We start from the raw sequence: 14,645 nt of genomic DNA, 5'->3' as shown, positions 1-14,645 counted from the left end.
AAGCAGGTATGGATGGCATAAGTTTAAATCAAGGTTTGAAAGCATTACACTTACAATGAAACATTGTGACAGAAAATTTGAGGTTAAGAAATGAAAAATGAAAATTCTTTAAAATAATGTAATGAGCCCTACAATGAATCCCTTTAACTTAATGTGGTATAATCCATCTTCCTGTTTGGAATACTTTCCAATAGGTTTCCACCCTTATTTCATCATGTTATTTTTGAAGCACAGATTGCCCCTAATCAACATATATTTAACAAGTATCTTGTGTGCACCAAGCACTGTTGTGGGCACTGAGGCTCAAAGACAAAAATAAAGTGCCACGGGGAATTTTACAATCCATACAAGAATATAGGATGTAAATACAAATGTAAACACAATAAAGTCACAGAAATCTGGAGCAGGAAGCAGGGCCTGGTTTTCAAAGGAAAGGAGTAGCAGCAACTTCATGTAGAAGAAGGTAGGGAAACAGAATTTCAAAAGAATTTCAAAAGAAACAAGAAATTCTAATGGAGGGGGAGGTTAGAAAAGCAACAGTGCACTCCAGGCTGAGAAGACACGCTTCACAAAGATGTGGCTTTGGGAAAGAAGAGTTTTGTGTTGTCCTGTGTAGAAGTAAAAGAAGGACACTTTGACTGGATTGTAGACTGCAAGAAGGGGAGTAATGTATAATAAAGTTAGGAAGGTAGTTTCTGTTTCTGATATGCTATAAATATCTGCATATTCAAATTCCTCTGCAAATGTCCTAGTGCCCTGTTATATGCAGAATACTTTGTGAAACTTTAGGGCAGATAAGAGAAAAATATGACCTGGCCTGAGCTGTCAAGGAGCTTACACCCTTGGAAATGGTACTGTTTCTCTTGGTTATCTCATCAGCTCCTCATGAGTTCCTTTAATACCCTTGTGGAGGAATGGTTTCCACAGTGATATATACTCAGTGGTAGTCTTTCTCTTGAGCCCCTTCCATACGTCAGTAAGGTTTTTTGGACATCTCAAATGGGATGTGCCATATGCATCTTGGCCTTAACAGAATTATCTTTTCTCCCTAAGCCCTCTTCTCTTCTGAATGTCTCTATAATCAGTGACAGCACCTCCCTCCGATTCACCTAGGACTGCAACCTTAATAACAGCCTTATCTTCTCTTTTTGGTAATGACAAATTTTCTGCTTTTTGAGCATCTCTCATAACGTGCATTTCTGTCTAATAACAATCATCAGTACAATGCAGGCATTCTTTGCATCTTGCTTATATTATTGCACTTGCCTTTCTCTTTCTTTCTCTGAATAAAGACCTTCCACACACTAATCCATTCTTCAAAGAAGCCAAAGTGATTTTCCTCAAGCATAAATGTTACCATGTCATTACTCATCCTCTTCTAGGAGTATTGGCACCCTATCATCTCCAAGATCAAATAAAAATCCCTTTTCTTGCCTCTGAAAGGCCATTATAACTAGCCCTTTCCTGCTTTTCCAGATTTTTAAAAAATTATACCTTTTTAATGGGGAAATCAAACTATCACTTTTTGCAGATGATATGATGGTATACTTAGAAAACCCCAAAGACTGCTAAAAAGCTATTAGAAATAATTCATAACTTTAGCAAAGTTGCAGGATACAAAATAAATCCACATAAATCCTCAGCAGTTTTATACATTACCAACACAATCCAACAGCAAGAGATACAAAGAGAAATTACATTCCAAATAACGGTCCATAGTATAAAATATTTGGCAATATATCTACCAAAGGAAAGTCAGGAATTGTATGAGCAAAATTACAATACTCTTGCCACAAAAATAAAGTCAGATTTAAATAATTGGAAAGACATTAAGTGTTTTTGGATAGGCTGAGCAAATATAATTAAGTTGACAATACTCCCTAAACTAATAGTGCAATACCAATTAGACTCCCAAGAAATTATTTTAATGACCTAGAAAAAGTACCGACATAATTCATATGGAAGAACAAAAGGCCGGGAATTTCAAGGGAATTAATGAAAAAAAAATGAAGGTGGCCTAGCTGTACCTGATCTAGAACTATATTATAAAGCAGCAGTCACCAAAACCATTTGTTATTGGCTAAGAAATAGACTAGTTGATCAGTGGAATAGGCTAGGCTCACAGGACAAGATAGTGAATAAAAAGAGCTATCTAGTGTTTGACAAACCCAAAGATCCCAACTTTGGATAAGAATTCATTACTTGACAAAAACTGCTGGGAAAACTGGAAATTAGTATGACAGAAACTAGCCATGGACCCACACATAACACCACATACTAATATAAGATCAAAATGGATCCATGATTTAGGAACTAATGCAAACAAGATTAGAAGGGAAGTAACAAATTGGGAAAACATTTTTACAGTTAAAAGTTCTGATAAAGACCTCATCTCCAAAATATACGGAGAATTGACTCTAATTTATAAGAAATCCAGCCATTCTGCAATTGATAAATGGTCAAAGGATATGAACAGACAATTTTCAGATGATGAAAGTGAAACTATTTCCACTCATATGAAAGAGTGTTCCAAATCACTATTGATGAGAGAAATGCAAATTAAGACAACTCTGAGATACCACTACACACCTCTCAGATTGGCTAAGATGACAGGAATAAATAATAATTAACATTGGAAGGGAAGTGGGAAAACTGGGACACTGATGCATTGTTGGTGGAGTTGTGAAAGAATCCAACCATTCTGGAGAGCAATCTGGAATTATGCCCCAAAAGTTATCAAACTGTGCATACCCTTTGATCCAGCGGTGCTGCTACTGGGCTTATATCCCAAGGAAATACTAAAGAAGGGAAAGGGACATGTATGTGCCAAAATGTTTGTGGCAGCCCTTTTTGTAGTGGCTAGAAACTGGAAAATGAATGGATGCTCATCAATTGGAGAATGGTTGGGTAAATTATGGTATATGAATGTTATGGAATATTATTGCTCTGTAAGAAATGACCAGCAGGATCAATATAGAGAGGCTTGCAGAGACTTACATCAACTGATGCTGAGTGAAATGAGCAGAACTAGGAGATCATTATACACTTCAACAAGGATACTGTATGAGGATGTATTCTGATGGAAGTGGATATCTGTAACATAGAGAAGAACTAATCCAATTCCAATTGATCAATGATGGACAGAATCAGTTATAGCCAGAGAAGGAACACTGGGAAGTGAGTGTAAACTCTTTGCAGAATCCAATTCTTCCTTTGCAACAAAAATAACAACAATAAAATTCGATTCTGCACATATATATTGTACCTAGGATATACTATAACATACTTAATATGTATGGGAATGCCTGCCATCTAGGGGAAGGTGTGGAGGGATGTAGGGGAAAATTCGGAACAGAAGGGAGTACAAGGGATAATGTTGTAAAAAAAAAATTACCTATGCATATGTACTGTCAAAAATGTTATAAATATAAAATTAATTTAAAAATTAAAAAAAATTATACCTTCTTATTTTCAAGATATATGCATTGGTAATTTTTCAGCATTGACAATTGCAAAGCCTTTTGTTCCAACTTTTCCCCTCTTTCCCTCCACCCCTGAGTTTCCCTTGGCAGGTAGATTCCTAAGCAATTTGTACTATCCATAGTTACTTTAAATGGAATTTCTCTTATAAAACTCTAACTGTTGGATTTTGTTAGTGATATATAAGAATATATATATATATATATACATATATATATGTATGTATCTATATGTATGTATCTATATGTGTATATATATATATATATACATATACATATATATATGTATCTATATGTGTGTATATATACATATATATACATATATATATATATATATATATATATATATATATATATATATATATATATATATATATATATATATATATATATATGAATGCTTATGACTTATGTGGGTTTATGTTGTATCCTGCAACTTTGCTAAAGGAATGGATTATTTCTAATAGCTTTTTAGTAGAAACTTTGGGGTTCTCTAGGTATACTGTCATATCATCAGTAAAGCATGAAAATTTGGTTTCCTCCTTACCTACTCTAATTCCTTTAATCTTTTTCTCAACTCTTATTGCCAAAGCTAGCATTTCTACTACAATACTGAATAGTAATGGCTATAGTGGGCAACCTTGTTTCACTCCTGATCTTAGTGGGAATGTTTCCAGTTTATCGCCATTACATATGATGCTTACTGATGATTTTAAATAGATGCTATTGATTATTTTAAAGAAAAGTCCTTTTATTCCTATATTCTCAAGTGTTTTTAGTAGGAATGGATGTTGGATTTTATCAAATTTTTTCTGCATCTATTGAAATGATCATATGGTTTCTGTCAATTTGGTTATTAATATGGCCAATTATACTGATAATTTTCCTAATAGTGAAACAGCCATGCATTCCTGGTATAAATCCTACTTGATTTGTATTATCCTGGGGATGATTTTCTATAGTCTTTTTGCTAATATCTTATTTAAGATTTTTGTATCAATATTCATTAGGGAGATTGGTCTATAATTTTCTTTCTTTCTTTTCAACCTACTTGGTTTGGGTGTCAGTACCATGTCTCTGTCATAAAAGGAATTTGGTAGGAATCCTTTATTCCCTATTTTGTCAAATATTTTATATAGCATTGAGGCTAATTGTTCTTTGAACGGTTGAGAGAATTCACATGAAAATCCATCTTGTCCTTGAGATTTTTTTAGGGAATTTATTAATAGCTCGTTCTATTTCTTTTTTTCTGAAATGGGAATATTTAAGGGATTTACTTTCTCATTTGTTAATATGGGAAGCTTATTTTTTTGGATGTAGTCATCCATTTCACTTAGGTTATCAATTTTATTGGCATAAAGTTGGGTAAATCTTATTATTTCTCTAATTTCCTCTTCATTGGTAGAAAGTTCTCCCTTTTCATTTTTTTTTATTAATCTATTTTTTTAATTTTCAAAATTATTACTTTATTGCTTAGTTGGGGGCAAAGCTGAATTTTTCTTTGAGGCTTTGGCTTACATATGTTGTGGTGTTCGTCTCTTGTCTTGAGTTGGTGTCTTGGGTGGCTCTGGCTCCATAACGGCTCTTTAGAATGAGTTTTTGTTTGTTTACTCATTGCAAACTTACTTCCTGAATTGGGGACTTTGTGCAAAGGCCATGCTCTACATAGTTCTTTCTCAGCTCCTAGATTATGGAAGAAAGGCGATCATTTTCAGCGGATGTATTAGTCACAAGAAATCTCATTTGTTTAATGTCATTCTACAGCTCTTCAATTCTCTCCATCAGCTTTGCCTCCTTGGAAGCAGTTTCTAGCAGTAAGCATTCTTCTCTGTTCTCTCCATCATATGTGACCCGCTTATGGTTGCTGTGACATTCTGCTAATGCCTGTTTCAATTGATGCAGTTCCAGCCTATGGGACTCTAGTTCTGTTTCCAAGTCCCCATATTTCTGTTTCAAGTCAGCATTTTCCTCGAGCACTGCCAGGCCATATGTTGCAGCCTGGACTTTCTCCTGGGTTGTCTCCTGCAGCTCGCTGGATAACCGTTCCACTTCTGCTCTCAGAAGTGCCAAGACCCTTTCCTATTCCATAGGGGAGAAGCTGGGCCCGTGCCTGCTGAGGCCGGGGCAACCCCTCTCTCAGCCCGCAGAGCCCGGTACGGTGGTTTGAAACTCCTCTAGCGTCTTAACGGTCCCCTCGGGCTACATGGAGGCTACAGATTTGCCTGCTCGCTTGTCCCGCCCCCTTCCCCCTTTTCATTTTTAAGAATAATAATTTGATTTTCCTCTTTCCTTTTTCTCATCAGATTTACCAAAGGTTTGTCTATTTCATTGTTTTTTTTTTTTTTTAATAAAACCAACTCTTAGTTTTATTTATTAATTCAATAGTTTTTTTTTTTTTCACTTTGAGTATTAATTTTAGAATTTCCAGCTTATTTTTGATTGGAATTTTTTAATTTTGTCTTTTTCTAGCTTTTTAAGTTGCAGCCCAATTCATTGATCTTCTCTTTCTCTATTTTATTCAAGTACGCCTCTAAGGATATAAAATTTCCCCTTATTACCACTCTGGCTGCATCCCACAAATTTTGTTATGATGTCTCATTGTTGTCATTATCTTGAGTGAAATTATTAATTTTGTCTATAATTTGCTGTTTCATCCAATCATTCTTTGAGATGAGATTACTTAATTTCCAATAATTTTTAGTCTATTTACCCCTAACTTTTTGTTGAATGTAGTTTTTATTGCATCATGATCTGAAAAAAAAAAAAAAAAAACAAACAAAAAAAAAAACATTTACTATTTCTGCCTTCCGGCATTTAATTTTGAGATCTTTATGTCCTAACATATGGTCAATTTTTGTATAGGTTCCATGAACTGTTAAGAAGCAAGTATACTCTTTTCTATCACCATTCAGTTTTCTTTAAAGATCTGTCATACCTAACTTTTATAATATCCTATTTACCTCTTTAATTTCTTTCTTATTTGTTTTGTGCTTTTATTTATCTAATTCTGAGAGTACAAGTTTGAGATCTCCCACTGTTATAGTTTTGCTGTCTGTTTCTTCTTGCAGCTCTCTTCACTTCTTCAAGACTGTAGATACTATACCACTTGGTGGATATATGTTTTTTATTGATATTGCTTCATTGTCTATGCTACCCTTTAGCAAGAAATAATTTCCTTCCTTAGCTCTTTTAATTAAATCAATTTTTGCTTTTGCTTGATCTGAGATAAGGATGGTTACCCCGCTTTTTTTTTTTACTTCAAATGAAACATAATAGATTCTGCTCCAGTCGTTTACTTTCTTACTTTCTCCCTTCTTTAAATGTGTTTCCTATAAGCAAGATATTTTAGGATTCTGACTTTTGATCCAGTCTGCTATCCACCTTTGCTTTATGGGAGTGTTCATCCTATTCACATTTACAGTTAAAATTACTAATTCTGTATTTCCTGCCATCTTATTATCCCCAGATTATGCTTTTCTTTTTCTTGCCCTCCTTTACCCCCTTTCCCAGTATAAAACTTATGGGCCCCATTTTCATCATGCAATTTAGAATCCCTCCCTTCTCCCTTTGAATCCCTTCCCCTTTCTTGTACCCTTCCCTTATTATGCTTTTCTTTTTCCCTTTTCCTCTCCCAGTTTTTAAAATGGTAAAAGAAGATTTACTCTAAAATAAATAGGTCAATTATTTTCTCTTTGAGCGAACTCTGATGAGAGTAAGACTCACACAATGTTCCTCCCCTCTCTAAATTCCCTCAGACCTGATAGGTTTCCTTTGCTTCTTCGTGGAATGCAGTTTCCCTCTTTTTATCTCCCCTTTTCCCTTTTTCTGACACAATCCCCTTTCCATTTAGAATTCCCTTTTTTATGTTATATCAGTAAATTCAAATTATATATGTAGTCTTTGTGTATATCCATGAGAGAAATACAGTTCTCAAGAGAGTTCCTTTTACCTTTTTCTGCTTTTCTTGAGTCATCTGGTTTTTCCTTAGAAACAAAGGGAATTCATCTGTTTCAATAAATGTCCATTTTCTTCCATGGAAAAAATGCTCAGCTTAGTTGGGTCGTTTATTTTTGGCTTCATTCCAAGTTCTTTTGCCTCTTGGAATATCAGATTGCAGGTCCTAAGATCCTTTAATGTGGAGGCAGCCAGATATGAGTGATCCTGATTGTGGCACCTCAGTATCTGAATTGTTTTTTTTTCCTGGCTGCTTGTAATATATTTTCCTTAGTCTGATAGTTCTGAAATTTGGCCACAATATTCCTTGATGTTTTTATTTTAAGGTCTTTTCCAGAAGGTGCTCGATGAATTCTTTCAATGCCTAGTTTACCTTCTGATTCTATTACATCTGGGCAGTTCTCTTTGATGATTTCCTGTAAAATAGTATCTAGGCTATTTTTTCATCATAATTTTTGAGAAGGCCAATAATACTCAGATTATCTCTCCCAGATTTATTTTTCAGGTTTAATGTTTACCAAATAATTTTTCATTTTTTTTGGTTTTACTTGAATAATTCTTGATATCTCAATGAATTATTCATTTCTATTTGTTCAGTTATGATTTTTAATGAGTTATTTACTTCATTAGCTTTTTAAACTTCTTAATGTATGTGTCCAATCGAGATTGTAAATGAGTTGTTTTGCTCTATGGAAATTTTTTCCATTTCACTAATTTTATTTCTTTTTTTAGTGAGTTATTTTCTCTTTCCAATTCACAAATTCTACTTTCCTGAGAGTTCTTTACCATTTCTAATTCACAAATTCTGTTTCTTTGCAATTCTTGGGAGTTCTTTATTTTCCAATTCACATTTCAGGAAGTTGTTACTCTCTTACATAGCTACTTTTCCTTTCCCCATTTTTCTTCTATCTCTCTTTTAAGATCTTTAAATGTTTCTTCTAGGAGAGCCTTTTGTAATGGGACCAGGTTAGATGCCCCTTTGGCGTATTGTCTGGAGACTGTCTGGTATTAGTCTCCTCAGGATGGAAAACCTATTCTCTTTCTGTATAGAAGTTATCAATCATTCTTGTGATTTTTTTTACTCATTTTTTTAAAGCCTGTATGGTCTGCCTTCAGGGCAAAGAGGTTACCAGCTTCCTCTGCAGAGCAGGGATCGATATATAGACAGTAGCTGTCCTGCAAATGGGCTGCAAGGAGTGTCGAGGCATGGGAGTGCTCTGAAAAAAGTTCCCCACCAGAAGTGACTCAGGCCTAGGTATTTTGGGGCTGAGCAGGGGAAGTGCCCAGTGAAGAGCCCCATGGTATGGATTAGTGACTGCCCAGGGGCTAGAGGCTGAGCAGTGAAAGTGTCACGATCCCAAGCCAAAGCCCTGCTGTGGGGCTGTGGCTATTAGCAGTTGACCAGTGAATAGCCTCTCAGTGACTGGAAGTGTCTCTGCCCAGGGATGCACAGTCATGCTTCAGAAGTTCTATTGCCCCAGGCCACCGAACTTGACACTTTGCAGATAAGAGGCTATCCCCGGGCTGCACCCCTCTGCCATACAAATTTGTGACTGCCCCAGCCTGTGCTGCAGAATGTAGCTTCCCAGTTGAGCTGTGGTAGGTGCTGAATCACTTCCAGTTTTGAGTGGGTATAGACAGATCTTGTTAGGTTCTGGCATTTTTTACAGTATCCTCTACCTTTGGCTTTAATGTCTCTATTGTTCTACTACTTTGTAATCAAGGCAGAGCAGTAAGCCTATGGCAGAGTCGTTTCTGTAAATTTTCTAACCACAGAGGCCACCCCCTCCAGTCTGCTCAATATGCCAACCTCTAGTTCTATCCCTGTTTGCGCTGGTCTGTTCCCACTGCTCAGAACAAACCTTTTCTGGTGTTCTTCCAAATTATCTTTGGCTGGCAAGTTGTTGTACTTCTACTCTTAGTGAATTTTACCAGTCAAGTGCTATTTTTGAGGCTCAATTGAATAATTGGTCGGGACGCTATGAGAGGAGCTTAGAAAGTTGCATGTGTCTTCGCCACCATCTTAGCTCCGCCCTTTTCCAGTTTTCTCACATTTTACTCCTCTTCCTAACTCTGAGATCCAGATCTACTGGCTCACCTGCTATTCTTTTTCTTCATTGTAAGACCACATTCCCCTATGGTACACAAACATTTGTTTGAATATTTATTTTTTAATACATATTGAGTTCCAAATTTTCTCTCTTTTTCCTCCTCCCCCCCCCCCCCGTAAAATATTAACCGATTTGATGTTGATTTTTTTAGATGTTGTCATGTAAAACATATTTTCATATTAGGCATGATGTGAGAGAAGAACAATTTAAATGGAAAAACAAAACAAACAAACAAAAAAAAAAACCATGAAACATCTAAAGTGAAAATCATATATTATGACCTTCATTCAGGCTTCATCAGTTCTTTCTCTTGATATGGATAGCATTTTTCATCATGAATCCTTTGAGATTATCTTAGATCATTGTATTGCTGAAAAGAGCTGAGTTATTGATAGATGATCATGACCCAATATTGATGTACAGGGTGGTAATTCTGATCACTTAACCTTTTATCATTTCATATAAGTCTTTCCAGGTTTTTCTGAAATTTCACTGCCTGTCAAATTTTTAGTGCCTTTAGTAATGATGTGCCTTCTTTTCTGATGTTACCTCTCAAATATTCAATATGTAACTTGCTTTCATGAATGTTATTGATATGTTTTGAGGACTTAGAATATAAGCACCTAGAAGGGAGGGATTAGTGTTTTTGACTTTTTTTTTGACTTTTGACTTTTATCCCCAGTGCTTGGTATATAGGAATGAATGCTTGTTTACTGAAAATAACTGACTTATTAAGAGTTCTATGCTATACAATAAAAGTTTATAAACAGCATGCATAATCTCCATTGACTTTCTTATGGGAGTATTTGAGAATTATTTCTTCCTCACAATATAAATGATCCTTTATATTTTCAGTAGGATAGTCATTCCATGTGATTCTAATCTAACACTTTTGAAGGTTAATCTCCTTATTTTTAATTATACTTAGTTTATTCTCTCATTCATCATTGAAATATGTGAAAACATTGTCTCAATACCTCCATCATGGAGGGTTGTGAAATACTGAAAGTAATTAGTCAACAATAGGAACACCTTAGCATGAGTCTAATCAAAGTAGGTCTTCTTAGTTTTCATTTCAAATTCTGATTACCACTCCAGACAATTGTCTTCATCAATATAAATAGTATAGGCAGGGTTCTTGACTTCTCAGTGGTTCAGACACCTCCATTTAGCATGCAGTCTACATCTTCAAACCTTAAAATAGTGGTACAAGCAGACTGTAAGCCGATGTTTTGACTAGTATTGGATTTGAAATACTGGTGGATATCTGAAAAATTACAAAAAGAATCTTGATGGATTTGTCTCTTTTCAACAAAAATGAAGTTTTTCAGATCAATTCCAGTAGAAACGTGAGAGAGAGAGAGAGAGAGAGAGAGAGAGAGAGAGAGAGAGAGCCATCTGCATGCAAAAGAACAGTGTAGAGACTGAATGTAGGTCTCAACATCATATTACCTGTATTTTTAGTTGTTGATGTTTGCTTGTTTTCTTTACTTCCCATTTTTCCCTGTTTGATCTGATTTTTCTTGTGCAGCATCATACATATGGAAATATTACGGAATAATTGCACATGTTTAACATATATGTATTACTTGCCATCTAGGGAAGGGGTGGGGCACAGAAGGGAGAAAAAATTTCAGAAACAGATTTTGCATTATCTTTGCATGTATTTGGAAACAAAACGTATTTAAAAATGCAATACAATAGAACAATATTAAATAAAAAGGATCCTGAAAATTAGAATGAAAGTTCTCTCACAAAGTTCAATGCAAAATTTCCTTTGATTATTTAAAATTTTATCCATTTTAGTAATTTTCAAGACTATATAACACAATTACTTACAATTATTTTTTCCAAATGCAATACTGAACTCTAGATTGGAAGGTGAAAAACAAAACAGAGAAAACTACAGACACAAATGCATTACCCTTCTTGTGCAAGTTCTGCTGTGCTTGAAGAGGAAAGTCAGACATCAAAACTAAACCTTCAGCGAAAACGAGATAAATGGCTTCTTTTAAAGGACAGCCTAATAGATAAGATTGACATCCTGACAATTGAGCTTTCTAAACTCGAAAATGAGATCTACCAAGTAAATAATGACCATAGAATGAAGACATTACTTTTAGAACAAACTCAGAGACAATTAAAAGAGTTCAAAGATAAATTAAAGCAACTCAAAAACGAAAAATCTATACAACAGAAAAACTTGAATAAATTAATTTTCAAAGAAGAGTCCCTGCAAGAAAGATTAGCCCAAATGCAGAAGAAAATTCAGCTGCTTCAGAAACCTTTTGAAGATTCCCAAAACAAAGGGGTCTTCATATCAAAGGGTGTCCAGGTGCAGTTTAAGGATAGCCCCATGACTTTTTGTGCTGATACTGCAAAAAAAGATCCTGTGCTAGAAGAGAGAAATAAAGAGTCAGTTGATGAGAGATGTATTTCTTTAAGAGACAAACTAGGTAAACTTGAAAATGAGAACTCAAAAAACAAGGTAAGTCTTTAAATATTGTCTGACAAACATTTAATATTTTGAAATGAATTTCAAAGTTATTTTGATCAAGATAAATTAGGAATTTGATTTTCTGATATTAGTAACTTTCAATGTAAAATTTCTGATATGCAAAAAAGGACGATGAGAAAGCATTCATGATAAAAAAAAAAAAAAAAAAAACAAGCCAATATCCATTTTTTAGATAAGATGACTAATTTTGATTAAAAAATATTGTGTGCGTTAGCCCATGAAATTTTAAATGCATTATAGCAGTTAGTGAGTGTAGATGGAGTTAAGCACTTTTAAGTAGATACTGATCAACTTGTAGTTCTAATAATTTGCCTAGCATTCCATGTAATGCTGCAATGGAATAAATCATTTGACTCACGGAAACAAGATAAATCCTGAAAAAATATTCTAGGCATAATGTAACAATTCAAATGAGGCATCTAAACTGAGATACTGTTGGACATTACCATTCATAACCATTGAAACATGTTTATCAATCTGAATAGTTTTAATTCAAACTAATATGAACTGATTTTTTAAATATTAAAAAGCTGATCATATTTTTAATAAAATCATAAAGATTACTAACTATGTTTCTTTAGAATTTAGGACAACAGTTCTCTTCAAAGAGACTGTGATTGTGCATTAAGAATTAATTTTGGTGTGTGGTAATAGAGCCATTTTTTAAAGTTTGCTTTTGATTCCCTACTACATATTTATTGTTTATGTCAGTATTTTTTCACTGTTTTTACTAATACTTCTTGCATGATTTCCAGAATTGCAGTTTATGGCATCAGTCAGTGCCTTTCATTTACTGAAAATTTAGCTTTTTTACTGTCTAATAGCAGGTCTCATTTTCTCTGATGCTTATCACGTTTGCAATAAGTGGAATACTACCAACTATAGCACTGTGCAGCAATTTCAGATGAAAAAAATTATATTTTATATTTAGTTTTTATGATCAGGTAGTTGGATATAGATTCATTTCATAGTGGAATTTAATGTTTTTGTACTGATTCAGTTATTTTTGTCAATTATCTTTAGACAATTTTACATTTGTATCTCTTCCTTATTTCCTTTTGAAATATTACTAGAATTTAGTTGACTTTTTACAAGATAATTAATCGTATCTAATGAGATAAAAATGTTAAATGCATTTTACTTTTTAGTTACACTTACTATTGTCACAAATGCAATAGTTTTCTTTATAATGAAACTACACAGGCTTTTTATAATGCATGAATATTAATACACACATATATATTCTTGTATTTTGTGTGTATATGTATATTTATATATGTTTGTATGTTGGTCTTCTACTAGGTTAGAGAATGAAATGAATTTATTTCCCTTTTTTTGTAATCTTGCACCATACTGTATATCTATAAGTGAAAGAGCTACCATATTTTCTCTAATTTTCCCCATTTTCTGTCCATTGACTGGAAGATTGGAATCAGGAGTATAATTTATAACCTTGTATAAAAAGGAACTGCTTTAAAGACTTAACAGGGGCAGCAGCCCCTCTGTCCCGTTCCTTCTTCCCCCCTCCCTTTTTTTTTTTTGTTTCTGCTTTCATCAAATCAGATCAATCCCTTCAAGTAATTTTGTCATGCCTGACAAGCCTAACAGTGATCAGATGATAATTCTCCAGGGGAAACTATGCGAGGAAAGAAAATTCATCTTCTTATCATAAATGTTCTTATTCATATAAGGGCACGTGCAAAGAACTTTTTTTTGAAAAAGAGAAAGGAAAAAACCTAATGTTTCTATCAGATATAAGAAATTATATAGTCTACCTCTACCATTCCCCCACCTTCCATGTGAATTGCATATGAAAAAGTTTATCTCCTACATGGCTTTGGAGGTGTTTTATTTCTGAAGACAGAATGAAAGTAATGGTTTATGATGAGCAAGAAAAGAGGATAGCATTTGGCCCATGCTTGAATGAAAGATGTGTGATAAAGGGAAAATAATTTTTTGTTCTACGAACCAAGTTCCAATCCTTTTCTTGATGACTATTTTTATGACAGCTTACTTAACCTCTTTGGGTCTTAACTTTCCTCAAACTGCAAAATGAGGTGATTGCATTAAAAGTCCCTAAGACATTTACTAAAACCATGCTATGATAATCATAAATATATTCAGGCAAGTAAAAGCATATTAATTTCATAGAAGATAAAGGTGCTATATAAAATCAGTAATAGAAATTCTACATACATATTTCTATCAGGATACAATAAGAAAGCTACGAGAAAAAATGGCAGATTCCCAAAAAAACCAACTCACGACTTCACAAGAGATTCAGTCACAACAAAGAGATTTATTCTTGATGCAAAAACAACATAAAGTATGTATGCAACAAATCCATAATTTCTCATTGTTTAATGGAACATTTTCAGTATAATACTTTTTTTAACCAATAGTATAATACATTTTCTGATAATTGTGCCTGTCATTTAAACTAACAGAACGAGACCTATAACATCTACCATTTGTACCCCTTAATACCATTTTTATATTGGGATAATTATATTTACTCATAATATCCTTACAGAAGGAATGATATGGTGTGTTTTTTTTTCCTGAGTATTAAGTATATCATAC

General features: G+C 34.0%; 1 protein-coding gene across 3 annotated transcripts in view; it reads left to right on the top strand.

Annotated features, from left to right (window-relative positions):
• The first annotated feature begins 4,683 nt into the window (after window positions 1-4,683).
• Window positions 4,684-14,645, top strand: part of LOC141544651 (ankyrin repeat domain-containing protein 26-like) — a 52,497-nt gene continuing 42,535 nt past the window's right edge. For all 3 annotated transcript variants that reach the window (XM_074271049.1, XM_074271051.1, XM_074271048.1), the window contains exons 1-3: window positions 4,684-5,793; window positions 11,418-12,032; window positions 14,272-14,388. In XM_074271049.1, coding sequence (XP_074127150.1) covers window positions 11,460-12,032; window positions 14,272-14,388 — 690 coding nt within the window. In that variant the 5' untranslated portion in view covers window positions 4,684-5,793; window positions 11,418-11,459. The remainder of the gene's footprint in view (window positions 5,794-11,417; window positions 12,033-14,271; window positions 14,389-14,645) is intronic.

Source organism: Sminthopsis crassicaudata, chromosome 5, assembly GCF_048593235.1.
Source record: "Sminthopsis crassicaudata isolate SCR6 chromosome 5, ASM4859323v1, whole genome shotgun sequence".
Classification (NCBI taxonomy): Eukaryota; Metazoa; Chordata; class Mammalia; order Dasyuromorphia; family Dasyuridae; genus Sminthopsis; species Sminthopsis crassicaudata.
Note: the sequence above shows the minus strand (reverse complement) of the source record. Positions and strands in the feature narration are given on the sequence as shown.